This window comes from Bos indicus x Bos taurus, chromosome 15 (assembly GCF_003369695.1).
Source record: "Bos indicus x Bos taurus breed Angus x Brahman F1 hybrid chromosome 15, Bos_hybrid_MaternalHap_v2.0, whole genome shotgun sequence".
NCBI lineage: Eukaryota > Metazoa > Chordata > Mammalia > Artiodactyla > Bovidae > Bos > Bos indicus x Bos taurus.
The window spans coordinates 48,869,303-48,896,238 of NC_040090.1; the positions used below are offsets into that span (position 1 = coordinate 48,869,303).

General features: G+C 37.7%; 2 protein-coding genes and 1 non-coding gene across 3 annotated transcripts in view; all 3 read right to left on the reverse strand.

The window, feature by feature from the left end:
* Nucleotides 1-3,990: 3,990 nt before the first annotated feature.
* RPS13 (ribosomal protein S13) lies at nucleotides 3,991-6,778 on the reverse strand. Its single transcript, XM_027563397.1, has 6 exons — nucleotides 6,672-6,778; nucleotides 6,477-6,525; nucleotides 6,224-6,302; nucleotides 5,092-5,261; nucleotides 4,676-4,776; nucleotides 3,991-4,068 (listed from the first exon to the last, which is right to left on the reverse strand). Exons 1-6 carry the CDS (start codon nucleotides 6,692-6,694, stop codon nucleotides 4,035-4,037), a joined length of 456 nt encoding a protein of 151 aa, XP_027419198.1. The 5' UTR covers nucleotides 6,695-6,778; the 3' UTR covers nucleotides 3,991-4,034.
* On the reverse strand, nucleotides 5,417-5,506 carry LOC113906082. Its single transcript, XR_003514772.1, has one exon. It is a non-coding gene; the product is annotated as a small nucleolar RNA SNORD14 (small nucleolar RNA).
* Nucleotides 6,779-11,993: 5,215 nt separating the features above from the next.
* The window catches only part of PIK3C2A (phosphatidylinositol-4-phosphate 3-kinase catalytic subunit type 2 alpha), a 107,241-nt gene continuing 92,298 nt past the window's right edge, over nucleotides 11,994-26,936 (reverse strand). The window contains exons 23-33 of the mRNA XM_027563398.1: nucleotides 26,402-26,538; nucleotides 23,363-23,532; nucleotides 22,376-22,532; nucleotides 21,590-21,699; nucleotides 19,416-19,623; nucleotides 18,107-18,231; nucleotides 16,804-16,921; nucleotides 16,642-16,714; nucleotides 16,305-16,414; nucleotides 16,092-16,217; nucleotides 11,994-15,154 (exon numbers count right to left, since the gene is read on the reverse strand). Coding sequence (XP_027419199.1) covers nucleotides 14,972-15,154; nucleotides 16,092-16,217; nucleotides 16,305-16,414; nucleotides 16,642-16,714; nucleotides 16,804-16,921; nucleotides 18,107-18,231; nucleotides 19,416-19,623; nucleotides 21,590-21,699; nucleotides 22,376-22,532; nucleotides 23,363-23,532; nucleotides 26,402-26,538 — 1,517 coding nt within the window. The 3' untranslated portion in view covers nucleotides 11,994-14,971. The remainder of the gene's footprint in view (nucleotides 15,155-16,091; nucleotides 16,218-16,304; nucleotides 16,415-16,641; nucleotides 16,715-16,803; nucleotides 16,922-18,106; nucleotides 18,232-19,415; nucleotides 19,624-21,589; nucleotides 21,700-22,375; nucleotides 22,533-23,362; nucleotides 23,533-26,401; nucleotides 26,539-26,936) is intronic.

Consider the following 26,936-nt stretch of genomic DNA (forward strand, 5'->3'; position numbering starts at 1 on the left):
GAGGTCTAGGTTCAGTCCCTTGTCAGGGAACTGAGATCCCACAAGCAGTGTGGCATGGCCAAGAAAAAAGGAAAAGAAATCACAGTATGTTACTGGGACTTCCCTAGTGGTCCAGTGTCTAATGCTCTGCACTTCCAAGGCGGCAAGGGAGGGTCAATCCCTCACCAGGAGCTAGATCCCACATGCCGCAACTAACACCAAAAAAAAGAAAAATGTTACAGCAATTCCATGTATATCCAAAAGAATTGAAAACAAGTACATGTATATGAATGTTCGTAACAGCACTTTTTGAAATAGCCAAAAAGTGGATGCAATCCAAATAGCCATCATCTGATGAACACATAAACAAATTATGGTATATACATACCTTATTATCCAGTGGGATATTATTCAGCCATAAAATAAATAACCTAGGTAACATGCTACAATGTGAATGAGCTCCCAAAATACCATACTAAGTGAAAACTAGACATTAAAGTTCATACATTGCATGATTCCATTTATAGGAAATAACCAGAATAGGTAAACCCTTACGAACAGAGAGCAGACTGGTGGTTACCAGGAGCTGCAGGGCGAGAATAAAGAGTGCTTTTTGAGTATAGTGTTTTATTTTGGGGTGATGAAAATGTTTTAGAACTAGGTAAGGGTGGTGGTTGCAGAATGTACTAGGTGCCACACAACTGTTCACTTTTAAATGATGTATTTTATGATATGTCAATTTCACCTCAATTTTTAAAAACAATGTTTAGAAATCATTACATGTCAGGAAAACTGAAAGGGGTTGTCCTAGGCATTATACTACAAAGTGGAAGGGGCTGTTTATAGTGAAGTCCAAGAAAATGGTATATGACTTTTAAAACCAGATATATGGATAACTTCAGCTAAAAAATAAGATCAACATCTATCACTTGAAAAAAAGATGATTTTTAAATAAAGAGAACAGTTGTTGAAGGAAACCTTGAAATCCTAGGAGCTCATATATGGGTAGATCTGGAGTTATATCCATATGCTGATTCCAACTCTGTCAAAATAGATACTACAAAGAAAAAGCATATCGCAACCTTTGGAAAGAAAGGATAAATGTCTAAGTCAGGAAGACAGATGAAGACAGATGATACTGTAACAGAAGGGAGAAACAGAAAAAAAAAAATATTTAAACAGACTAATCCACTTAAAAAAGAAAATGATCATTAGGGGAAAACGTCAGAGACAGTATCTTAAAGCTTCTATAGCAAAAATACCATAAACACAAATCAAAAGGCAGAGAATAAATTGGGGGAAGTATTTGTAACAGAAAAGAGTAACATCTGGGAGTATCTCAAGGTAACTACAAGGCAAATTAGAGTACATAACATCTTCTATGGAATAAGAACCCACAACCAGGACATAACGGGTAAAGATTATGGGATGGTATTTGCAGCATGATGTGATGTCCATGTGCAAGTGTCTCAATAACACATAGTGATTTGGAGAGACTTAGGGTTTTCTCTTCATGACTCAACTGCTTAGTTGCTCAGTTGTGTCTGACTCTGCAACCCCATAGACTGTAGTCGACTGTAGACCGCTAGGCTCCTGTGTCCATGGAGTTTCTCTAGGCAAGAACACTAGAGTGGGTTGCCATGCCCTTCTCCAGGGGATCTTCATGACCCAGGGATGGAAACCAGGTGTCCTGCATAGCAGGTGGATTCTTTACCATCTGAGCCATCAGAGAAGCCCTGCATGACTGCCACATATTAAGAAACTCATGTGATCCTCACAGTAACTTTTCATAAGATTCATGAAATTGGACCTCCCAAACCACATGGCCACCAAGTAGCAGGACTGTTTCTGAAAGCCAAATTTGAATTTTCTGCCCAGTCAAAAAGACTGCAGGTGGTTTTTTACATTTTGAAGGAATTAAAATACCTCCAAACACATTCAGTTCAGTCGCTCAGTCGTGTCCTCCTTTTTGCGACCCCATGAATTACAGCACGCCAGGCCTCTCTGTCCATCACCAACTCCCGGAGTTCACTCAGACTCACGTCCATCGAGTCAGTGATGCCATCCAGCCATCTCATCCTCTGTCATCCCCTTCTCCTCCTGCCCCCAATCCCTCCCAGCATCAGTCTTTTCCAATGAGTCAACTCTTTGCATCAGGTGGCCAAAGTATTGGAGTTTCAGCTTTAGCATCAGTCCTTCCAATGAACACCCAGGACTGATCTCCTTTAGAATGGACTGGTTGGATCTCCTTGCAGTCCAAGGGACTCTCAAGAGTCTTCTCCAACACCACAGTTCAAAAGCATCAATTCTTCGGCGCTCAGCTTTCTTCACAGTCCAACTCTCACATCCATACATGACCACAGGAAAAACCATAGCCTTGACTAGATGGACCTTTGTTCGCAAAGTAATGTCTTTGCTTTTGAATATGCTATCTAGGTTGGTCATAACTTTCCTTCCAAGGAGTGTCATTTAATTTCATGGCTGCAGTCACCACCTGCAGTGATTCCGGAGCCCAAAAATATAGTTTGACACTGTTTCCACTGTTTTCCCATCTATTTCCCATGAACACATAGTCCTGTTTAATATTTAGAGTAAACTGCTGGCTTGAAGGCAAAATCATATGTAAATACTTCATGTAATTTAAAGAAAACCTAGAGATGCTTTGATACATCAAATGCTCCACATACTACCAACTAGTTTTTAGTCCAGAGCCATCAATACCCAACTTTGCCTACCTTACCTGGAGTTCGCAAAGATCTTCCTGCTAACCTTGTTTAGTTGTTACTCTTGGAGAAGTTTGCCTTACGTTATTTCTTGGTTTATGACAGTTAACCACTTTTAAGACATAAACACAGCAGCATGGGGATTAGAAAATTACATCTAACAGTAGGGCTTGAATTGGGTTTGGCAGAAACCAACACAATACTGTAAAGCATTTATCCTTCAATTTAAAATAAATTTAAAAAGAATTAAGTAGAATTTCCACACCTGTTTTCCCCACTAGGATGTGGGGCTTAGTCAGTTTGCACCCAACAGAGCTGGTAGGCAAGTATATGCAGTGTTCTGAAGAACAAGGAAGACGAAGTGGGTGTCTCTACCCTCAGAGCCCAGCATCCCACAAGACATCAATGCTACTTATGATACTAGTCTCTTAAAAACAAAGGGCTTTGCCCGACCATGTGATTTTGAACACAACTTTGATTACTGCTTTGGTTAAAGCTTAAGGGATTAAACATTTATTCAAGTGATAAATACCAAAAAAGTGGTACATACAAATGGCTTGAATTTTCTGACTCAAAGGGCTTACCTTGTGGTAAAGAATCCGCCTGCAATGTGGAAGACATGGATTTGATCCCTGGGTAGGGAAGATCCCTTGGAGAAGGAAAAGGCTCCCCACTCCAGTGTTCTGGCCTGGAGAATTCCATGGAGTATGGTCCATGGGGTCGCAAAGAGATGGACATGACTGAGCAGCTTTCACTAGGTTTTAAGAATTAAATATTCTGACAACACCCAACTAAGTAATTTTTATCATCATAACCCATCCAAAAGTTGCCAGCTTCATGGAGCTGAGCTCATCTCATGGTTCTTCCTGTTCCCTGAAGCCATTCTTCCTTATGTTTGAGCATCACTCACAAGACTGGGATCAAATATTACTTCTAAAGTCCCTCCATACTAGAGATGCCCTCCTCTCCAGAGACACTTTCATGTCTATTTCTGATACTACACTGTAGATAACATGAGAGATCTACATCAAATGTATCCAAATTACTTAGAGACGTTTGTGAAAATAATGTTACCACTTTCTGGTTTCTTCCAGTACCCACCAATCACAGTGAAGTTACAAGCTGCTAGTAGTCAACTAGTTGACTAGTTGAGCAGTGAAGGGATGCAATGGATAGATGCTATCTTATTGCTCCCTGTGGAATCACACAATTCTAATGCTGGAATACACATCCACATTAAACAGATAAATACACAAATTTTTGGACCAAAAAAAGTTACAAAACATGGTTCTGTTAAACAATGATTTTATTGCTTTAGTACAATACACAAATTTATGCAACCAGGGCAGAGGCTGTGGATGACTCACTGAAAGAAAAAAAAAAGGGGGTGGGGGGGAGAGCTGGGTTAATAAAAAAAGTCCTCTATATTTATACATAATCTGTTAAAAAAAAGTCCTCCACATTCACACTCTCTGAAAACAGCTATTTCCTAACAGTTAAAATAAATCCCCAATATATAAAATGCACCGAACAGATCAGTTCCTGGAATCAGTTCATTGTGATCAACCATAATATGAAGATGGTCACTTAGGCCTCCAAGAACTGGCCAGCACAAGGAAAAACTTTTCTGGTGGAAACTGTGAATGCTAGGATGTTAATCATCACAGTGAGTTATCTATGCAAAAATTAAAACAACATAAGCACCCGGGAGCAAAAGAACTTAAATTTTACCCACAATGTGAAAGTGATTTAAAGAGCACGTTTGTGCTCTAAACGAGTCTACAGAAGAACCACCCTTTGTATCAACAAAACACAACCGCTCTACCTGTCTATGACTGTTTTCTTGCTATAATTAAGAAGTGAATATAGGCTCAATCTAAAACATCTATGAGCAGTCCTTTTACTGTAATTACTACTCTATTTAATACTTGGCCAACTCCTATTTTTGTCAACAAAAAGGGTTGATAACTTACTATTTCCAATTAGGGGGTAGGACTCGTTTGGTCTTGTAGTATCGAGCCAACCGGTGAATACGGCTCTCAATCAGAATCAGACGGAATTTAGCATCTTTATCCTAGAAATAAAATTGATAGAATTCAGGAAAACCACTTAAAACTAAACATCATTTTAACAGAAGAATGTATAGACACCCTGCACTTTAATGAAAAATTGCTTAGTGCTGTTAATAGAACCAGAGCCTAGGGTTTGTGTGGCTAGATTAGGTCCTTAAGGGAATTTAGGGAACTAACCCCCACCCCCACCCCAGAAATCTCTTCTGGTGAAACATTTCAAAGCAAACACTGATTTGTTTGTGCCCCTTGGATAATTCAAATCGGAGGCACTATATTTTACTAATATGAATTTAGTACAAGCAGTCTCATCCTCTTACCTTTCTGTTCCTCTCAAGATGCTTCCTAACAGCAACAGCTTTCTTAATTAAATGATAGAGATCCTCAGGGAGATCAGGAGCAAGTCCTTTGGACTTAAGAATTCTCAAGATTTTGTTGCCTGTCACAAAACGTACTTGTGCAACACCATGAGAGTCTCTCAGGATCACACCTGGAAAGGGAATAATATAAATTCCCACATCATACATACAAACTGGAGCATGTGATGTCAAGACTGAGATCAAGTCACTTTCCAAGTTTCCCATCTGCAAAACACAGCTTACTTTTTATACATCAGACACCAACAACAGAATGCACAAGCGAAGCTCACTCAGACATCCAAGGAAGGTTTACCCAACACTAAGGAAAACCTTTCTGGTGGAAACTGCGAATGTTGGAAGACCATCATTATAGTGAGCTTGCTAGATTACAGGCCACCAAAAAAAAAAAAAAAAAAAATCAAGGAGTCGTCAAAACAGCACCACCTGATTACCCCACAGTCTCTCTCTCTACATATATACACACACACACACCTCTGATTATGTATAACATCTCCACTAGACCATAAGCTCAACAGAAGGCTATGGTGCTTTTTTACAATGACTGTATTCTCAGGATCGGGGATCACACAGCTGGCAAACATTTGCAGAACGAAGCCATTTGCACAAAGTCACACACAGCTGAGGTTCAAACCACATCTGTTAGAAAGCAATGAGCACTCAGAGCAGCCAGTCCCAGCTTCACTAACAGCTGTGTGATCTGAGGCTTGTTTATACAGCTGCAACGTGCCTCAGTTACCCCAACTTCAGGAAAACGTCTACTATTTATTTGAAACTATGGCTGTCAGAATTAACTCGGGTCATAAAATGGAAAGCGCTTAGAACCACGCACGTAAGAAGAGTGCCCAGCCCAAAGAAAGTACTCATTAAAATTTTGAACACATTTTAATTATTTTACCGTCTTTCAAATAAGACCTTGAGAGTTCAGCAAAGGAGGGCTAGGCCTCGGTCAACAGTAAAGTCAGGAAAACGAGCAAAAATTTTTCAAACCACATGTGAGACATTTAGCCCCACTGTTTTTCAGCACGTTACACGAGGTCAGGAGGAAGGGGCTACATTAAACAGACTGACTCACCGATCTGTGAGGGAGTCAGGCCTTTCTTGGCCAGTTTGTAGATCTGCTCCTTCACGTCGTCAGAAGTGAGCTTCAGCCACTGTTCGCGGGAGAGAAAGCGGCCTTAAGACGAGAAATACGGAATGGAACCGAAGCGCAGCGGCCCTCTCCACCCTCAAAACTGCGCTCATGCACACGTGGTCCGCATCTTCCGAGCAACTGATGGCACCCCCACCGCCTCCCGGCCTCTCCTCGGTACCCGCACACTACTTACGGTGGGGACGCTGCGGCGGTAGGGCAGAGCCGACTGGGACAGGCCCTTCCTGGAGAGAAAAGCAGTATCGGGGTGAAGAAGCGAGCCCCGCCAGAGCAGCCCCAAACCTTACCCCCTCGACCCACTGCCTACGCTCCTTCCTTTCCCTCCACCCCTAGACTCAGCCTTGCAACCCGCTCATAAACCCTAGCTCACCCGGGAGCGTGCATGCGACCCATGATGGCGGCGGTGTGGTAGCAAAAGGAGAGAGAGGGTGGGAGAGCCGCAGGAAGCCACCCTCCACGCAGGAAGTGGCCTCACACGTCCTGGCTTCCGCCCCTGCAGGAGGCGGAGCTTCGCTGCGTATTTCCCGGCGTCCGCCGGGAAATGTACTTCGACGTGGACTACACTTCCCGGCAGGCATCGGTGTTTGAGGCGGCACTAGGCTGGAGCGGAAAAAAGGATCCGCTTCCGGCTTGGGCAGTGGAATCCAGACGAGACACTGCTTATCCAGGATACTGCGGATTTGGATGCTGGACTGGGAGTGCGCTTGGAGCACATAGAGCTGCAGGGGTTCCCCGGCCTTGGGCAAGGTGGTTATCTGCGTCCCCGTGGCCCAGCGAGTTTGGGCGGCAAAGTTCATCCATACACTATTGCTCATCCACTCAGCTGCGCCCAGGCTGGTCTTGACACTAGTTACCTCAAGTCTGTCCCTCCCCTTAAAATATTCACAAGGGGGAATTCCCTGGCCGGCTAGTGGTTATGATACTTGCCTTCACTGCCTAAGGCCTCAGTTGGATACCTGGTCAGGGAAGCAAGATCCACCAAGCCTGCAGAGCATGGCCAAAATTAAAAAAAAAAAAAAAAAAAAAAAGCTTAAAAAAGCTTACAATAGCATGACGATAAAGGGCTGCCCTTAGCCAACTGGTAACACTTCTTATCTCTAATTGTAACCTTTCAGGGGAGGGGTGCCTGACTACAAGCTGTCTGGTCCTGACCTCTATGTCATTTCACAGTCATTTTACATTTTTTAAAAAAACAAGTACCTAATCCATCCTCTGCTTTCCCTGTTGGTAAGCAAAGTTTGTTTTATATATGTTAGTCAGTTTTTAAAGTAAGTTCCTTTGTACTGTTTTTTAGATTCCATATATAAGTCAATTCAGTCGCTCAGTCGTGTCAGACTCTTCGCGACCCCAAGGACTGGAGCACACCAGGCTTCCCTGTCCATCACCATCTCTGGGAATTTATTCGAACTCATGTCCATTGAGTTGGTGATGCTGTCCAACTATCTCAACCTCTGTCAGCCCCTTCTCCCGCCTTCAAACTTTCCCAGCATCAGGGTCTTTTCAGATGAGTCTGTTCTTTACATCAGGTGGCTAAATTATTGAAGCTTCAGCATCAGTCCACCCAATGAATATTCAGGACTGATCCAAGGGACTCTCAAGAGTGTTCTCCAACACCACAGTTAAAAAGCATCAGTTCTTCGGTGCAACTCTCACATCCATACATGACTACTGGAAAAACCATAGCTTTGACTAGATGGACCTTTGTTGGCAAAGTAATGTAGTATTTATCTCTATAATCTTTAGGTCCACTCGTGTTGCTGAAATGTCATTATTTCATTCTTTTAATGGCTGAGTAATACACACTGGGGCTTATCTTGTGGCTCAAGTGGTAAAGATTCAGCCTGTAATGTGGGAGACATGAGTTCGATCCCAGGCTTAGGAAGACCCCTTGGAGAAGAGAATGGCTACCCACTCCAGTATTCTTGCCTGGAGACTTCCATGTACAGAGGAATCTGGCGGGCTATAGTCCATTGGATTGCAAGGTCAGACACAACTGAGCTAGGATGTACACAGCATCTTCTTTATCCATTGCTCTGTTGATGGACACTTAGGTTGTGTCCATGTCTTGACTACTGTAAATAGTACCACTCTGGAAAAGGTCAGTTTTCATTTCAATCCGAAAGAAAGGCAATGCCAAAGAATGCTCACACTACCATACAGTTGTGCTCATTTCATGTGCTAGCAAGGTAATGCTCAAAATATTTCAAGCTAGGTATCAGCAGTACAGGAACTGAGAGCTTTCAAATATACAAGCTGGATTTAGAAAAGGCAGAGGAACCAGAGATCAAATTGCCCACATCCCAACTTCCGTTGGATCATAGAAAAAGCAAGGAAATTCCAGAAAAACATCTACTTCATTGACTATGCTAAAGTTTTTGACTGTGTGGATCACAACAGGAAAATTCTTAAAGAGATAGGAATACCAGACCACCTTACCTGTCTCTTGGGAAACCTGTATGCAGGTCAAGTAGTAACAGTTAGAACCGGACGCTAACAATGGACTGGTTCAAAATTGGGAAAGGAATACGTCAAGGGTGTATATTGTCACTCTGTTTACTTAACTTATATGCAGAGTTCATCATGTGAAATGCAGGGCTGAATGAAAGATTGCCTGGAGATATATCAACAACCTCAGATATGCAGATAATACCACTCTGGTGCAGAAAGCTAGGAGGAACTAGAGAGTGAAAGAAGAGAGTGAAAAAGCTGGCTGAAAACTCAACATTCAAAAAACTAAGATCATGGCATCCAGTCCCATCACTTCATGGCAAATAGATGGGAAAACAGTGGAAACAGTGACAGATTTTATTTTCTTGGGGTCCAAAATCACTGCAAACAGTGACTGCAGCCAGGAAATTAAAAGGTGCTTGCTCCTTGGAAGAAAAGCTCTAACAAACCTAGACAGCATATTGAAAAGTAAAGACATCACTTTGCTGACAAAGATTCATATAGTTAAAGCTATAGTTTTTCCAGTAGTCCTGGACAGATACGAGAGTGGGACCATTAAGAAGGCTGAGTTTCTTTAATTGTGGTGAATAACTGATGCTTTTTGATTGTGGTGCTGGAGAGGAATCTTGAGAATCCCTTGTACTGCAAGGTCAAACCAGTCCATCCAAAAGGAAATCTATGCTGAACATTCATAGAAAGGACTGATGCTGAAGCTGAAGCTCTGGGACTTAGGTCACCTGATGAGAAGAATGGACTCATTGGAAAAGACCCTGATGCTGGGAAAGATTGAGGGCAGGAGGAGAAGTGGGTGACAGAGAACAAGATGATTGGATGGCATTACCAATTCAATGGACATGAGTTCGAGCGAACTCCTGGAGATAGTGAAGGGCAGGGAAACCTGGCATGCTGCAGTCCATGGGGTCTCAAAGAGTTGGACGTGACTTAGAGACTGAACAACAACAATGAACATTAGGGTTCATGTACTTTTCAAATTAAAACCTTTGTCTTCTCTGGATATATGCCCAGAAGTGGGGCTGCTGGATCATATGTTTTTTTTTTTTAGTTTAAGGAAACTCTATACTGTTTTTCATAATGGCTGCACCAATTTACATTCCCATTAACAGTGTAGGAGGGATCCCTTTTCTCCATACCCTCTCCAGCATTTATTTTTAGGCTTTTGATGATGGCTATATTAAAAAGCAGAGACATTACTTTGCCAACAAAGGTCCGTCTAGTCAAGGCTATGGTTTTCCCAGTGGTCATGTATGGATGTGAGAGTTGGACTGTGAAGAAAGCTGAGCGCCAAAGAATTGATGCTTTTGAACTGTGGTGTTGGAGAAGACTCTTGAGAGTCCCTTGGACTGCAAGGAGATCCAACCAGTCCATTCTGAAGGAGATCAGCCTTGGGATTTCTTTGGAGGGAATGATGCTGAAGCTGAAACTCCAGTACTTTGGCCACCTCATGCGAAGACTTGACTCATTGGAAAAGACTCTGATGCTGGGAGGGATTGGGGGCAGGAGGAGAAGGGGACGACAGAGGATGAGATGGCTGGATGGCATCACTGACTTATGGACATGAGTCTGAGTGAACTCCGGGAGTTGGTGATGGACAGGGAGGCTGCGATTCATGGGGTTGCAGAGTCGGATGCTACTGAACTGAACTGAATTATTAGTGATGTTGAACATTTTTTCACATGCCTGTTTTGTATTTCCCTAGAGACTGAGATGAAGTGAAAGTGTTAGTTACTCAATCATGTCTGACTCTTTGCAACCCCATGGACTATAGCCCGCCAGGCTCCTCTGTTCACGGAATTTCCCAGACAAGAATACTGGAGTGGGTTCCCATTCCCTTCTCCAGGGGATCTTCCCAACTCAGGGATCGAACCTGTGCCTCCTACATCGAAGACGGATTCTTTACCATCTCAGCCACTGAGGAAGCCCAACTGACTGGAGCATCTATTCCTGTGACATTTGGCCAAAGAAATGTCTATTCAAAAATTCTTTGCTTTCTCTTGAATTTTATGAGTCCTTTATGTATTCAAGATGCCAGGTCCTTATCAGATACACGATCTGTGAATATTCTCTCCCATTCTGTGAGTTGTCCTTTTACTTTATTATGCATATACGTATTTAATTTTGATGAAATCAAATTTATCTGTTTTTCTTTGTTGCCTGTCCTTTTTTGTGACATACTTAAGAAAACCTGTCTAATTCTAGGCTACAAAGATGTACACCTGTGTTTTCTTCTAGGATTTTTAACTTCAGTTATGTTTAAGTTTCTGATCCACTTTGAATTAAATTTTATGTTCTAAGAGTCCTACTTTATTTTTTGTACATGGTTATCTAGTTGTCCTCACACGGTTTGTTGAAAAAAAAAATACTACTCTTTCCTCATTGATCCTGGAAGTCCTTTGTCTTTTGGTTTGTGATCCAAACAAAAAGAAACCCAAACAGATGTGAAAATATAATAACCAAAATTAAAATCTCAATGGATGGGGGTTAAACAGTTGAAAAGAGAAGTAGTGAAATGGAAAAGAATTCATAATAAATTATTCAGAACTGAAAAAAGTTACTGATCTATATATTTAAGAATCCTAAAGAGAAAAATATAAAAAGGTGTCTATACCTAGGTACATCCTCATTAATACAGACCAAACAAGATTATCCCTAAGATAGTAACTGTTGAAGGCGTGTGATGGGATTCATTCATGGAGCTCATTAAACTGTTGTCTAACTTTGTATGTCTAAAATTTGCATGACAAAGTGTTTCAAAAAATAAGCTGGCTGTAATTAAGTTACTGCTTTTTCATGGTCTCTGGCTCTTTTACATGTTACCTCTAGGATTAGAGAACCACAACCTCACTGGTATCATTCCAGGATGGAGGTATGGTATTAAGAACTACATTCTCTGTTCTGAAGATATGTCTACAAGCATGGCTGTCACTATACTCTAGTATTTAAATAAACTACCAAAGGCAGGGACCATACTAATAGAAGCATTTCACTTCAATGAAATAGTGATGGAACTCTAACAAAGTGGCAATCCAGACCTTCCAAGAACCACACTTAAATGTCAGACACTCTCTGGACATTTTTAAGGGCAAATCACAGGCCAGTTCTGAAATTCAGGATTACCTGAACCTAATAAACTCCTGGGTGAGATGCAAAGAGAGCAACAGTGAGCTCATTATCAAAGTCTGAAACCAAAAGTGTTAACATATTGATGAAGAAAATGACACCACAGTTCCTTTGTTCCAGAAATATTTTAATACAATCATAGTACAGTTATGAAGTCACATTCAATCCACTGAATATTTTAAGGTATTAATAAAAATATTATACATCTTTATTCACTACCTTAATATAATTAAATTATTTGGTTCTTATAGATGAGACTAATTGCCATATATATTCCTATTTGCACTGCTAGTCAAACAGCATGTAAGTAAATCCATGGACTATGGTAGTGGGGCTTTATCCATTTGTGATCTTAAATCTTAAGTATCAAATTGAATGTTTTCTTTTTTAAATGCCACGTGAATCATAGAAAAAACAGTCAACCAATTTAAGGCAAAATATTGAAAGTTTCATATAACATTAATTTGAAAAGATAAAAGAATATTTTATCAAAGATCATACATGCCTTAACATTGACATACCTATAGATTCTTATAAAGGCAGTAATAAAAACATCAGTGCAAGTCTTGGATTCCTCAGTACAGAAATTAATAGGTTCTTTGAGAAACCATTATTTTCAAATTCTAAAACACTGCAAGGGGAAAAAATTTCTGCTTAAGTTACACTATGATCATTACAAAATGTATTTTTAGCTCCATTATTCTTTACACACAGTCTTACATGTAGCATAACTATTTTTACTCAATAAAGATAGGTGTGAAACATTGTGATTATACATAAAAATTAGTGTCTTAGCTAGTTTGTTTAAACATTTGTTTCAGATTTACTTTAATGCAAGCTTTAAAAAAAAATGTTTCAAAAAACAACCAATTTAAAGTTTATTGATAGTAAGTAGTGCAAAGAGGTGCCTCTGTCAATTTATTTTTTTGGTAAGGGCTGACGATTAGCGTTCACAAAGAAATAACTTATATTTAAAATACATTTAATATATGTGTTTTTTAATGTCCAAAGAAGGCACATAATGAGTTAAATTAAGAGAAACATTACCACTTGTTTGAACTCTGGTTAACTATACAGAGCATATAATACACACTTTTGGATAAGAATCCCTATTTCTTATAATTGAAAAGTGACATCCCATTCTCTAGCTCTACTTGTAAAAGACACTGCCGTAACAAGACTGCAAGTAGGCAGCATACACTGAGTCCAAGTAACAGTGACCTTTTACCAAGACAGTACTTTTTTTTTTTTTAAAAACAGTGGCTAAGTGACAATTCATGGAATGGAATTAGGTCTTAAAAACAAGTGAAAATATCTAGTACTTTTTTACATTTGCAAAGCTACTTACACACTTTAAGGAAATGTTAACTGTATATGGAAAAAGCAAATAAATGGTGGTGCTCTGATCTGCATTTTAATTAACTTATTAAATAGACAACACATTTTAATATAAAAAAAGACATTCATATATGGGGTATCCTACAAATGGACCATTAGTGTTAGGCACCAAAAATTCAAGTTTTCTATTTAATCTGTCCCACTGATACATCTCAACTCTTCTATGTCTGCTCTGCAGGTATCACCATTTACATTAAATATCTGCACAGTTTATAAAAATTCTGTTCTGGGCAACTGAATCAGAGATTGTCCTTCCTTTCTTGGTATTTTTCATTGCATATTTTATCAGTTATCTCACAGCAACTAGATTGCTACAATCTCTTACTACTTAAAAGTGGTAACTTTTAAGTGTCTGAATTCCTATTCTAGCCATGAGAATTAATATTATATATACCTTTTTATCCAAACTAAACAATTTATGTGTAAAGTTGAATGAATAACTAATAAAAATGAACCCTATTCTTAATGGTTACTAGAGAATGATTTCAATCATGTCCCTAATGATTCTAAATATTGTATTAAGGAAAGTAATTCATGTGAATGTAAAATATTCACATATTTTGAGTAAACCAGACAAACTGTGCCATAAAGGTATACGTTAAAATTTAGTGTGGACCCTGGATCTCTCGTCCTGGGCGTCTTGTGAAGAGTCTGCCCTACTTGTGGAGTTCTTCTACAGAACAGGAATGGACACTTGGGTGCACACATTTTCTCTTGTTTAATGAGAGAGTGGAGTATAGATCCATGGGGGTGAAATTACCAAATTTCAGTTCACACTCCTGGGAATAAAAGTAGGATTATAATGGAATGATGGAATTTAGTGTACAGTTATGTTGATGAATCTCATTCAGTTACTGGGCAATAAAAACATGTATCAAATGGCTGATGTTTAAATAAGTTATACATCTGAAGTATAGAAAATTATCTATCTGTGGGAAAAACATTAGTAAGTGTACATTACTTCTTATTTTAGTAAAAAGTGAGTGGAAACTACTGAACTATTTATGAAGTCAGGAAAAAACTCAGAATGAAGTACCAGAGAAGCATATGAAGTTAAGGCACCATTATTTACAACTTCAGTGACTGGCACGTATTCTGAAAAAGGCTTGAAAGACATGAATATAATAAAAAGCAGTGTTATTTTCCCTACTCTATACACTACTTAGTAGTTCTTAACTATTTATTATTTGTGCTTTGCTTTTCGGCCCTATGAGTAGCAGCTGCATCTTATGGTAACATTCTGCACCTTTGCTCTCCTTTGGTGTTTATGAACATACACAGTGGTAAAGGCTGTAAAAGGTGCAAAACAGGGAAACAAACGTGCTGTGTCTGTGTAAGACCAATATGAAATAGATGGCTGAACTGACAAAATAGTATCAGACCACACTAAAGCTATTACTCAATTACTCAAGAAAGGATTAACTCCTTCACCAACTCAAAGTCTTTTTTAGGACTTATTATATATTAAGTTTAAGATTTACAGCATTCTATACAATGACTTTAAAATAGCAATGATGTCAACAAAGTCATAAAAGTTAGTTAAGTGACTGTTGGTCCACCAGATGTGTTGAAATGCAGCAAGTACATTTACTGTATAATTTCTGTCCAAGTATAAAAAAGTTCACATGTGTGTGTACACATATTTATATAACTGTTCTTGCTTCCAAAGCTCAGAAATTCACTAACTTACAAACAGGTTGCTGCAGTCAGTTGATACCATTTAACCGTCTCTTTGCTCAAGTTGAAATCTTTCAACGGCAGGGTTATTCCACCCAAGAAAAAGTTCTCCCGCAGAGATTCTGCACTTAGTACACTCAGCTGAAGTTCTCTCTGTCTTAGGGATTCTTTGCTATATCCACTGTACACAAGCTATAGCAAAGACAGAAAGAAACAGCAGATTACAAATCATTTGTCTGGTTTTTAGGATTATTTTATGTAAAAACATAAGAAAGGTTATTAGAGTGCCTTCAATTGGTAACACTGATTATGACACATCGAGTAGAGTCTGTCTCGTATTTAGATGCACATGTTGTACTTCAGGAGTCCTGGACTTTATCTTGTCATTCCTCCCAGTGTCTCACATTCAAATGCACAAAGCAGAAAATTACTATTGGCTAAAAATTAAACACATGGTTTTTCTGAAATGGAGGTATGGGGAAGGGAAATTACGATGATTTCCCTTAAGATGATTTAATAGATCATCTTTAAAAGAGAAATGGAAGGAAGAGAATGGAAGAAAAAGAGTAGAAGGAAGCAAGCTGGGAAAGAGTAACTGTAACAATTTTATAAAAAGTAAGCAATTACAATCTCCTAATAGGAGATTGTCCTTTTTCTGGATTTTATATACCATGAGGTGGTAATTTCTGATTATCCATCACTCCGTGCAAACTTGCCAACTACAAATGCAGTTTATAGCAAATCTGGAGTGTTGTAAAGCTAGTCTCTTAACTTCTGGGCATTATCTCCTTAATCAAGTCTTCTCCGTTTGACTAAGAAAACTGAAAAACTGACCTCATTTCAGTTTTGTGAAAGTATATAACACTAACTAGAAAAAACTCTCACTACTTTGTGAGAATAATACCAACTATCTTCACCAAATATTTTATATGCTTTTAAAGTACTGAAAGGGTATTCCATGGTTTTCATAAATTTATATCCTTCATGAAAATTCAGTATTATTTGCTTTCAAATCTCTATCCGGATATTTTTATGTGGATATAATGTTAACGTACATAAATAATGTGGTGTTTATGCCCAAATAGTAGTTGACTAAGAGTTAGCAGATTTTAATAGATTTTTAACTTACCATTTCATTGAATGTTGGATTCCTAGTTTTTCTTGAGATTTTGGTTTTACGTTTGGATGTTTTGTGGGTATCTGGAAGTAGGTATGTTTTGACATATGGATTTGGGTCAGCCCCATCTTCAGTAACCTGTAAAGAAAAGCATTCCCTTAACAGTAATGCTTCCTACCACAGAATAGGTTTCTTCTACAATCATCATTACTTGTAATCACTCACAAGATCTTTGATGTGCATCACCATGATGAAGAGAGTACCATTTCGGTAAGAGATAGATAATTTCACTGCTCCTCCTATTTGGCCTTGAGCAGGACTGAAGGAACCTGCATCTGAAAATACAAAGATGTTCATTTTTATGCGATGTTGCTTGCAGTGGTTCAAGCTGCAACAAAAGTGTTTGCTTTAATTCCCGGATCCTCACATGTTGGAGAAAATCTCATTCTCACTGGTTATAGACAGTAACCCCACTGTCACTCCACCACATCCACAGAGAAGTTACAGGCTTGCAGGTCATAGGGGAGCCATGAAGTATCAATAAAGAAAAAAACAATCTCACCAGCAGACCTAGCTATTCCTTCAGCTTTCTCATCACGAAGTAAAGGGTGGAAAAAGGTACAAACAAGATCACACTAAAGTGGAAGAGAAGAAAGGTTCATTAATTTAAATATTATGCAGCACACAAAAAAGTGTGTTATTATTTTTCAGTTAGGATAGTCACCTCTGCTACATCCATTGACGCACTCATCAAACTCTGTAAATAATTGTTTAATTCAATTTTTCTCTTGGCTGCTACGTCTTTTACGTGTGTTCGCCCTAGAACCATTCTATTAGGAAAGCTACAAAAGAAAGACAAAAAGAAGTGGGATTTAAGTAATTTCATTTGGGAGTATTTATAGAATCAATACTCAGAAATACTCTTTTATACACTGAAATAGAAAATGGAGCCTTAATTCACTATAATTTTTTGATTTCTTTTCTAAGTACTGGAGATGAAACAGTTCAAGTATACATCATCCTTTTATGACTTTGGTACAAAAGGAATATTGTTTTGTTAATACACTATATTTATTACTTGGAGAAGGCAATGGCACCCCACTCCAGTACTCTTGCCTGGAAAATCCCACAGACAGAGGAGCCTGGTAGGCTGCAGTCCATGGGGTCGCTGGGAGTCGGACACGACTGAGCGACTTCACTTTCACTTTTCACTTTCATGCATTGGAAAAGGAAATGGCAACCCACTCCAGTGTTCTTGCCTAGAGAATCCCAGGGATAGGGGAGCCTGGTGGGCTGCAGTCTATGGGGTCGCACAGAGTCGGACACGACTGAAGTGACTTAGCAGCGGCAGCAGCATATTTATTACTTATTTCCTACTTATTTCTTCTCAAGATTAACCACTCACAAATATGCAGATCTTATCCTCCAAAACAACCGTTATTCATTAATCACAACTATTGTAGATACCAGTAAAATCCACAAATGCCACAGAGCTCAAATCATCTTAACTGCTAATTTTGGTGGCAACAGAAAAATGAGACTGCACGTGGAAATAAACTCATACCCACTTTTCTGCCTCCTTACTTTTGAAATCTAGTCTGAGAACAATGTGAATAATTCAACACAGGAATTTACTGGTCATTACCTACATTAAAAACTGAAGGTTTCCAAAGGGCATCAAAAACAAACCTAAACACTATCATTTTGATTACTGCAGTGTCTCAATTTCTTATTTTTCAGAGAAGCTCAGTATAACCACAATAATTATTCCTGCAGTGCTTTAGAAAGCTAGAAAACCCCATATTTTAAGATCGTGATCATTTATTCATTCAAGAAAAACTTAGTTCCTTGTTTATGTCTTGTACGTATTAGGCTCTTGTGATACCAAGGAAAATTAGTCACACACAGTCCATAGTCACACATAGTCCATTTTACAGTAACTTAACACAAAGCTTTTGACCTGTACTTGGTAATAAAGAAACTGTTTCCTATTAAAACAACATTAACGAACAAGAATGAGAACATACCCTGGTAACTTCCAAAGTGGAAAAATAATACTGAGCTTATTGTGAAGTTCCTGAAACTCATCAAATGTTCGGAACACAAATGATGGCTCAAGCTGTCCATCTCTCAAAATTCGGACTACATAAATCTGAAAGGAAATCACATCCCAAACATGTTAAATTTATAATATAACCTTTCTTGATAGAAAATTTTCAGCTTGATCATTATATGTACTAAGGGGTCTTCACTTTGTAATATGTATGTCACAATAGAAAATAACAAATATAAAAACCAATGTATTTAATTACCTTCTAAGAGTATCTTTTACTATTGTCTAAGATAAATAAGAATTGGAACGTGAAAGGCATTCTATTTCTCGGATTAAATAAATGTACTTTCCAAACTTATAAGTGCAGTGCATTTTCAATGAAAATATTAGCAAGTAAATTCATTAAGGAGAGCAAAGGAGACGGCAAAATATAGTGTGACAGGGAGATGGGGAAAACCTGTTTTACTGGATATTTAAACTGCATTATAACATACTTTACAGAGTAAAATACTGGTGCACAGAGTCATTTATATCTACAGACGACCAGAAATAAATTCACGGATATAACTCAGTATATTTAAATAAGATATTATAAATCACTGGGGAAAACAATGAATTATTCAATTAAATGGTGTCCTAAAATATTCTGTGAACATATAAAACTTTACTAATAACAGCTGAAAATCAAAATACTAGTGAAGTCACTTTCTAAGCTCTATCAATTTGTCAAAAATTTAAAGACTGACAGTACTGTAAATATTATCCAGCAAAAATATTAGCACAAAAATAACAGCAAAAAAGATAATAATGCTATACTATTGAAGGGGGAAAAAAAGTACACTGAAAGATTCTGGTTTGTTCAAAAAAACAAACTTTATGTGCATATGTTATAATACTTCGTCCCTAGAGAGTGGAATGAGAACTTAGATTTTTAATTTATATACTTCTATATTGGTTGAGTTTGTTACACTGAGCAAGCTTTACCTTTGAAATTAAGAACAAATTGAAGATAAGGAGAAAAGTAAAATAGCATCACCCTTTCAGTCTTGTCTCTGAAAAGAAGAGTAACATTGGTCCCTCACGGTTTTGGAGCAAATTTACCAAGAAATAAACACCAAAAAACAGTTTAGGGATGCTCCAAGTACATTTAGGGGTTTGGGACCATCCATGGAAGAAAGAAGTATGAAAAGAACAAATGCTTGAACTTTAGCAGAGTCAGTGAAGGAAGTAGGAGAGAACAAGACTGCATGCATGAGTCTCTACTGATACCAAACCAAACTTACGTAATGTTTATCTGGGTTGTATTTCTTATGATAAGTGAAAACAGAAACTTCTTTGATTCGACCATCTTGTCTAAAGGAGTATGTTTTGGGTGAAAATGAAAGGATCGGCTCATCATTGGAAGGAAGACCAGAAAAACGCAACTGAGCAAGGTTATGAATGAAGAAGTTAAACTTTGTGGCAATGCTTCCCAAACTTGATTCAATCAGTCTACAAAATAAAATGTGTTAACACACTGAGAAAACATTCTCATTTAAATAAACAATTCCATTCCTTTTATTTATTTTTTTTCATTCCTTTTAAAAATAGTAAGTAGATTCTCACTTTGTCAGGATTTCCTTTGCCCCATAGGCCAAAAACCTGTTACAATGTATCTCACCCCAACAAAAATACTTTAGCACAGGAAAGTCTCCATTCCATCTCATCCCACTGTCTCTAAGAAATGATGCTTGGATTTCTTAAGCTCTGTGGGGTCCAATACTAATTTTAAAAGCTATTAGGGAGAGAAGATGGTTGGTATGATGCCAAAAGACGGTTCATTTATTCACTTTAATAAATATGGAAGGCAGCAACTAAACAGACATACAAGAAAGCAACCAAAGTAATCCAAAATTCCAAAACCCCATTCTATCAAATAGTTGACTAGTAGAATCTGGTATCTTATTCCTTCTTCAGAAAGTTATCATTTCTCTCAGTTGGAAAAAGAAGTTTTGACAAGACGCAGAGTTTGGTGGGGATAAATTTGGAAGGCAGGCCTGAATAAATCATTTTAGACAAGCAAAGGAAAACAGAATAAAGGAATACACAAAGAAACAGTGTCAAAAGAAACTCTCTTGTGTGAGGGAACCTCACACAAAAGAGTTTGTCCTTGTTAATGGACTGAATGTTTGTGTCCCCCAAAATTCATATGCTAAAGCCCCAACTCATAGGGCCTTTATGGAGACAGTGTCCTTATTATAATGACTTTCTTCCTCCTTTCTCTTCTCCTTCCTCCTTCATGCGAGGAAACAGCGAGAAGGCAGTCAGTCATCTTCAAGCTTGAATCCTTACCAGGAAGCAAACTGACTAGCACCTTGATCTTGGACTTCCCAGCCTCCAGAACGATGAGAAGATTCATTTCCTTTGTTTAAGTCCCCTGTCTATGGTATACGGTATATTGGTATGGCAGGCCAACTGACTAACACTTAATGCCTGCTTTACAGTTTGGCCCAGGGGAGCCAACAAGTCTCAATAAACAAAACAAAACTCATCAATACCTAAATTATCAACATTAGTCTGGAAGGCTATACAAAAGTCAGCTTCCTTCAATTCAACTCAGCCCAGACTCATAAGACTAGGGAAGTCCAGCCCAGTGTATGCTACTTCTTCTCCAATGAGAGGAAGAAGGCAAGAGAAAAAGGAAAGAAAAGAACACGAGCCTATGCGCTCCTTCCTCCCTTCTGTGGCATTTAATGAGGTGGTATCACCAGTCTGTGACCAACCTGGTCACCAGATGTGTAGAACATATTTGCCTACAGGAAGATTTTCTTTAAAAGTAATAATCACAAATTCAAATGCCAGTCACTGGAATATGTGTTTCAAGCACTACATCATGTAATAACAATTTAACAGCAGTGTCCCAGAGGTCACTGTTTTAAGCACTTACAGTACCCATGAAAATTGTTATGGCAGAATCCTAAAAGATACAGTGGTATAGATATCATTTTAGGAAAAACCCTTGTATCCGGCACTGTAGAAAAAATGTTTTGCAAAAACTGTTCATAAATGGAATGTTTAGAATTAAAATCATATATATTCTAAATATAAGATCATATTTTGAGATAAATAATCTGGGGGGGGGGGGGGCCCACACTGTACGTCTTGCAAAACCTTAGTTCATTGAACAGGGATTGAAACCAGGTCACCACAATGAAAGCACTGAGTCCTAACCACGGGACCACCAGGCAAATTTCCAAAACAAATGGATTTTTTAAAGTGCTATTGCCAATCCTTCACATTTATTCAGTAAATAAACTTTTGAAACAAGCTTTTGATAAACCTACTACTTGCTTATTGTAAATCATAATTTTTTCTTGTTAAGTCAGAATTTTGATATATAGCATTTGTTTAAACTAAGGAAAACAAATCAAAGCTAAACAGGGTGTGTCTTCTCTAATATACTTAAATTATACCTTACCTAGTAAAGAAAATGGTAGCTTCTGCATCTGTAGTTTGGGGCTGAAGTGCATCTCTAACATATTTCAAATCCTGAGTACTTGTAAGTTCTGGTAACCCTGAAGGAATCATCTATATAAAGGAAAAAGAGCTTGTGACTCAAATTTTTTACAAGTCTGTTCCGCACCCCTCCCTAAAAGCTGGCCAAGTAATCAGAAAAAAAGCAAATAAATGACTCAGAGTTTTGAGGTGTTTGTTAGTATTTTAGGGACCTAAATCTCTCAGAAATAAGAAGAGTCTTGGCCAAGGAGGTCAACTCTTGGAAGTCACAGTCTATGGAATAAAAACTGTGAAATCCAAACCCTCTGTGTAGTCTTCCATTTCTATATCAATTTCAGTCACAATAATCATAGGGGTTTTTTTTGGCTTGTTCTAAATATACATCCAAAAAAACACAGAAATCTTAAGAGCACAGCTTAATAAATATCCAAAATCTGAACATATACAGGTAAAGACAAAAAATATTCACCAGCATCCCATATGACACTCGCAGGGTCCCTTTCAGATACTATTACCGCTCATCCCCAGGGTATCCACTTGAGGGTCTTTTTTTTTATTGCATGGACATATAAATGGTGTCTGGCATATTTCACATGGCAACATTTTAAAATATTTCAGTAGTAATATACCTGACATTTAAAACCAGAATAAATTTTATTCCAAAAATCACATAATATCTGTCTTTAGATACTGAAACATGGAAGAATTGAAACAAAATTAATTAAATGCTTGTAAATAACAGAGTTACCAGTGAAAGGAGGTTAAGAAAGAGGTTTGTTTGCTTTCTTATCAAGTTGTAGGCTTGACAGCAGAGGTCCACAAACAACTGGAAACGAATTGTGGGCTTTTCACCCCCATTAATGACATATGCCATGTCAGAGGTCAGCACAAAAGGAGCCCGATCCCTATTTTAAAAGTACAAAAAAAAGAAAAGAAAAGAAAGTATACACAAAGTATTATTTACAGAAGATATGCAAATAAGTGCTATTGCTATTACATGGTTACTGAACTAAAGCTACCTGAGCCATAGCAATTTCTTGCCTGGAGAATCCCAGGGACAGAGAACCTGGTGGGCTTCCGTCTATGGGGTTGCACAGAGTCTAACACGACTGACACAACTTAGCAGCAGCAACTTAATATCAGGAAGTTCTGATTTTACATAATTCTAAAAAATTCACATTTCAAGGAAAGCCATCATATAATCTCATTATTTGGGTAGAATTTATATATGATATTTTCCAAGGTGATTATCAGTCTACACACAACCAGAGATCAAACAGTACATACAAATGAATATAGAGAAAACTCTTCTGTTTGTTGCCATTATACAATTGGGAACATTTCTAATAGGTACCCTAACTAGATAAGACAAAATACACCTTAATTCATTTCAACAAAGGTTACACACACATACACATTCTTCTCTACTACATGGTAAACTCATCTTTTAAAGCCTTTTTCATCCCTAGTTATGCTAAAAGGGAGCAACAAGGCAAAGAACAGCAAGAACATTTTTTTTAAACTGAAGTTTAGTTGATATAAAATATTACGTTACATGTATAAAGTGATTGACAATTTTTAAAGATTCTCCATTTATGTTATAAAATATTGGCTATATTTCGTATGTTGTACAATATATCCTTGTAGCTTATTTTATATGATAATAGTTTGGGACATTAATTTGTGAAATAGGAAGTGCCTCTATTTTCTTTAGCAATAATAACAATAGTAGTACCTTTTGAAGCTACCAAACATCTGGGCGTGGCCCAAAAACTTTCCAAAGTCAATATGAAACATGTGTCCTGTGCTTCGAAGCATTATATTGTCATTGTGTCGATCACAGATGCCTAAAACATAGGTGGCTACACAGCATCCAGCACAAGAATAGATAAAATTCTCAGAAGCCTATAATAAAGATAAATTATCTTAGGAAAGATAAAATTATCTTAGGAAGGAAAAATAAAGGGAAAATAAAATTATCTTAGGAAAAAGATTATTTTTAAAGGAGGCAGAGTTACAAAGATTAAAGTAATTTATCACTCATTGAAAACACAATTCTATTCTTTCTCAATAGTTTGTAAACTGGTTTATGGTAACAGATACCAGTTTTTCAAAAGTAAACACCCTTCTAAGAGTTATTGCCCCTTCTGTCTAGCTTTTGTTTCACAGCAGGTAGAGATTCTGCCAATCTCTACTTAGGGTATAATTTGCCTTTGAACATCTTTTAAGCATCATGTTTGTGGAACCCTGCTCTTCACAGACTCTGCTCCTTACCACAAGCTGTTTAACATTGGGACAAAGATTAATCTAAATAAAGGAATATTTTTTTCCTTTTTTGGCTTGTAGGAATGGCATGTGTAAAGAAAGTAAGCTTATATCTTTAAACATCTAATAATACGATGAGTGTGTTTTGTCATCCATTTAGTGACTATGTGTCATCATCAAGTTTCTCAAAGCTGGAAGAACTTTCATTTTAGCCCTGCCTGTCCTAGGGATTAAATTAATAATATAATATCACATAGAAGGATACATTGTATACAATGCATATTTTAATATAAAGCACATGTTGTTGTTCAATCACTTTGCAACCTCACAGAGTGCAGCACATCCCACTCCTTTGTCCTCCACTATCTCCCAGAGTTTGCTAAAATTCATATCCATTGAGTCAGTGATACTAATCTAACCATCGCATCCTCTGCTGCCCCCTTCCCCTTTGCCTCCAGTCTTTCCCAGCATCAGGGTCTTTTCCAATGAGTTGGCTCTTCACATCAGGTGGCCAAAGTATTGGAGCTTCAGCATCAGTCCTTCCAATGAATATTCAGGATTGATTTCCTTCAGGATTGACTGGTTTGATCTCTGTGCAGTCCAAGGAACTCTCAAGAATCTTCTCTAGCTTCACAATTTGAAAGCATTAATTCTTTGGCACTCAGACTTCTTTATAGTCCAACTCTCAAATCTATACATGGTTACTGGAAAAACCATAGCTTTGAGTATATGAACATTGGTGGGAAAAGTGATGTGATTAAAAGTGATTAAAAAGCTTTTTAATATGCTGCCAAGGTTTGTCATAGCTTTCCTTCCAAGGAGCAAGCATCTTTTAATTTCCTGGCTGCAATCACAACCCGAGTGATTTTGGAGCCCAAGAAAATAAAAATCTGTCACTGCTTCCACTTTTTTCCCTTCTATTTGCCATGAAGTGATGGGACCAGATATCATGATCTTAGTTTTATTAATGTTGAGTTAAAAGCACATGCATTTATTCTCAAGACACCACATTTCTGAGTGAAAGTCATAAGGCTCTACATGCTCATGGGATTAATTTTATTCCATAACTCCCTAGAAATTGTTAGTGATGATGATGATGATGATGATAAGAGCATACGTTTACACAGCACTTATCACAAACCAGGCACTGCACTAGTCTCTCTCTACATATACACAAATACTATTTACATTAATGTAAGTAAGTATTTAGATCATTCTTTTTTATAAGATTTTAAATGAATTCAATATGATATATACACACACACATTCATATAAACTGTGTGTATGTGTGTATATGTACATATTAAATTCATTTAAAATTTTACAATGGTGATGTAAATACTACTAATCTTGCCATTTACGCATGAGGGAAACTGAAGAAAACAGAAATTATCTATCTGCCCAGGATTACATCATTGTTAAGTGGCAGAATCAAGATTTAAACCCAGGCAATGAGATCCCACTGTGTTATATTCCCTCTTACTAAGCAAAGCACATGAAAGAGCCAAGTGCATAAAATCCACTTAAAATATGGACAGGGGAGTCTGGCATGCTGCAGTCCACAGAGTCGCAAAGAGTCAGACATGACTTAGTGATTGAACAACAACAACTTGACAATTATTTTGTGTCAACTTATCCAGAATCACAGAGCTATTATTACTATAAATAAACACTGGCTTCTTGTCCCAAACTACAAGAGAGAGCTCTTAAATAGTGTAAAGACCAACAGAGGACAAGATTTCTGTAATTTACTTTCATAGGGTCAACAGGTAGCATTGGTAGCAACAGGTAGCATTTGTACATATCTATCTGCAAATGTAATATATTATTGATTTGACATAAACTAGGATCTCATTAAAACTAAGATCTGTATCACCATTGAAAGTCTTCTTGAGTCTTCCTTAGACCAATTTAGGATTGTTAGAAGCCTTATGTGCTACGAGATTTCCCTTTCCTATTATGTAATTCAAAAGTATACTAAACAAAAACTTGATGCCTCCTACAGGAAGAATATCAATTACAGAATTTATTCTATGTAGTGCTTTACATATATTAATTCATTTAATTCTCACAATTATCTTATACATTATTTTTTACAGTCATAATATATACTATACTGTTTTATAGCAAAGATCACTGAAGCACAAGAGGTTAAGTCAACGGATCTTTACAGTTCTTGAGTGACTTGGGACCTGAATTCAAGCTCAGAGAGCTTGAATCTTCTTCTACTTTTACAATCTTCTTCTATTATCATATTTTCATGAAATACAACAGTCTGGGTTATAAAAATACCTCTGGTTTTGCTGGCCTCTAAATATATGTTTGGAATTTTTTTCTTTTTTTGTAATTTAGCATTGGTTTCACTCAGATCCTTGCCATTAAAAGCATTCTGTTTTTTATTCTTTTCTTTACTTGTAGAAAAATACTGTTTTCACAACTTAAAACTGAATGACTAGTCACAAGAGCTGGAAAATGAAAGTACTTGAGAATATGGAGACTAGTTAATTACCTTTTCATATTCCTCTTCAGAAGGATTGTATTTCCTCAGCCACTCAGCAAGCGGTTTATCTTTGAAGGATCCAGTCACACCATATTCCACTTGGATTTTCCTGAGGGTATCTGAAGCAGGAACTAGCTCCACCATGCCTTTAGCAACAAAACATTAAGACATGTGAAAATGTGTCCCTGCAAATGCACAGCTTTCGATGTTTGACGTAAGATACCAGTTTAGAATAATCATTTTTAAAAAATCAACTCTGGCAGCCCATACTAGAAAGTGTGAGCAATCAAAACTATCAATATAAAAACCAATTTTATTTTCAGAAGTACCCAAGATATAAAACTGAATTTGACTATTTGAGACTTTATATCTGTATATCCATGTGCTACTCCCACAAAGAGTAATAATTTTAATTACAAACTAGGTAAAACTGATTCCACTAATAAAGCTACTTATAAGATACATGCTGTCCCATTTCAGCACAAAAGAACCTTCTCTGTAGCGCGTATCCGGGCAATGTAAGAGTGTTTCAGAGTATAGGAAG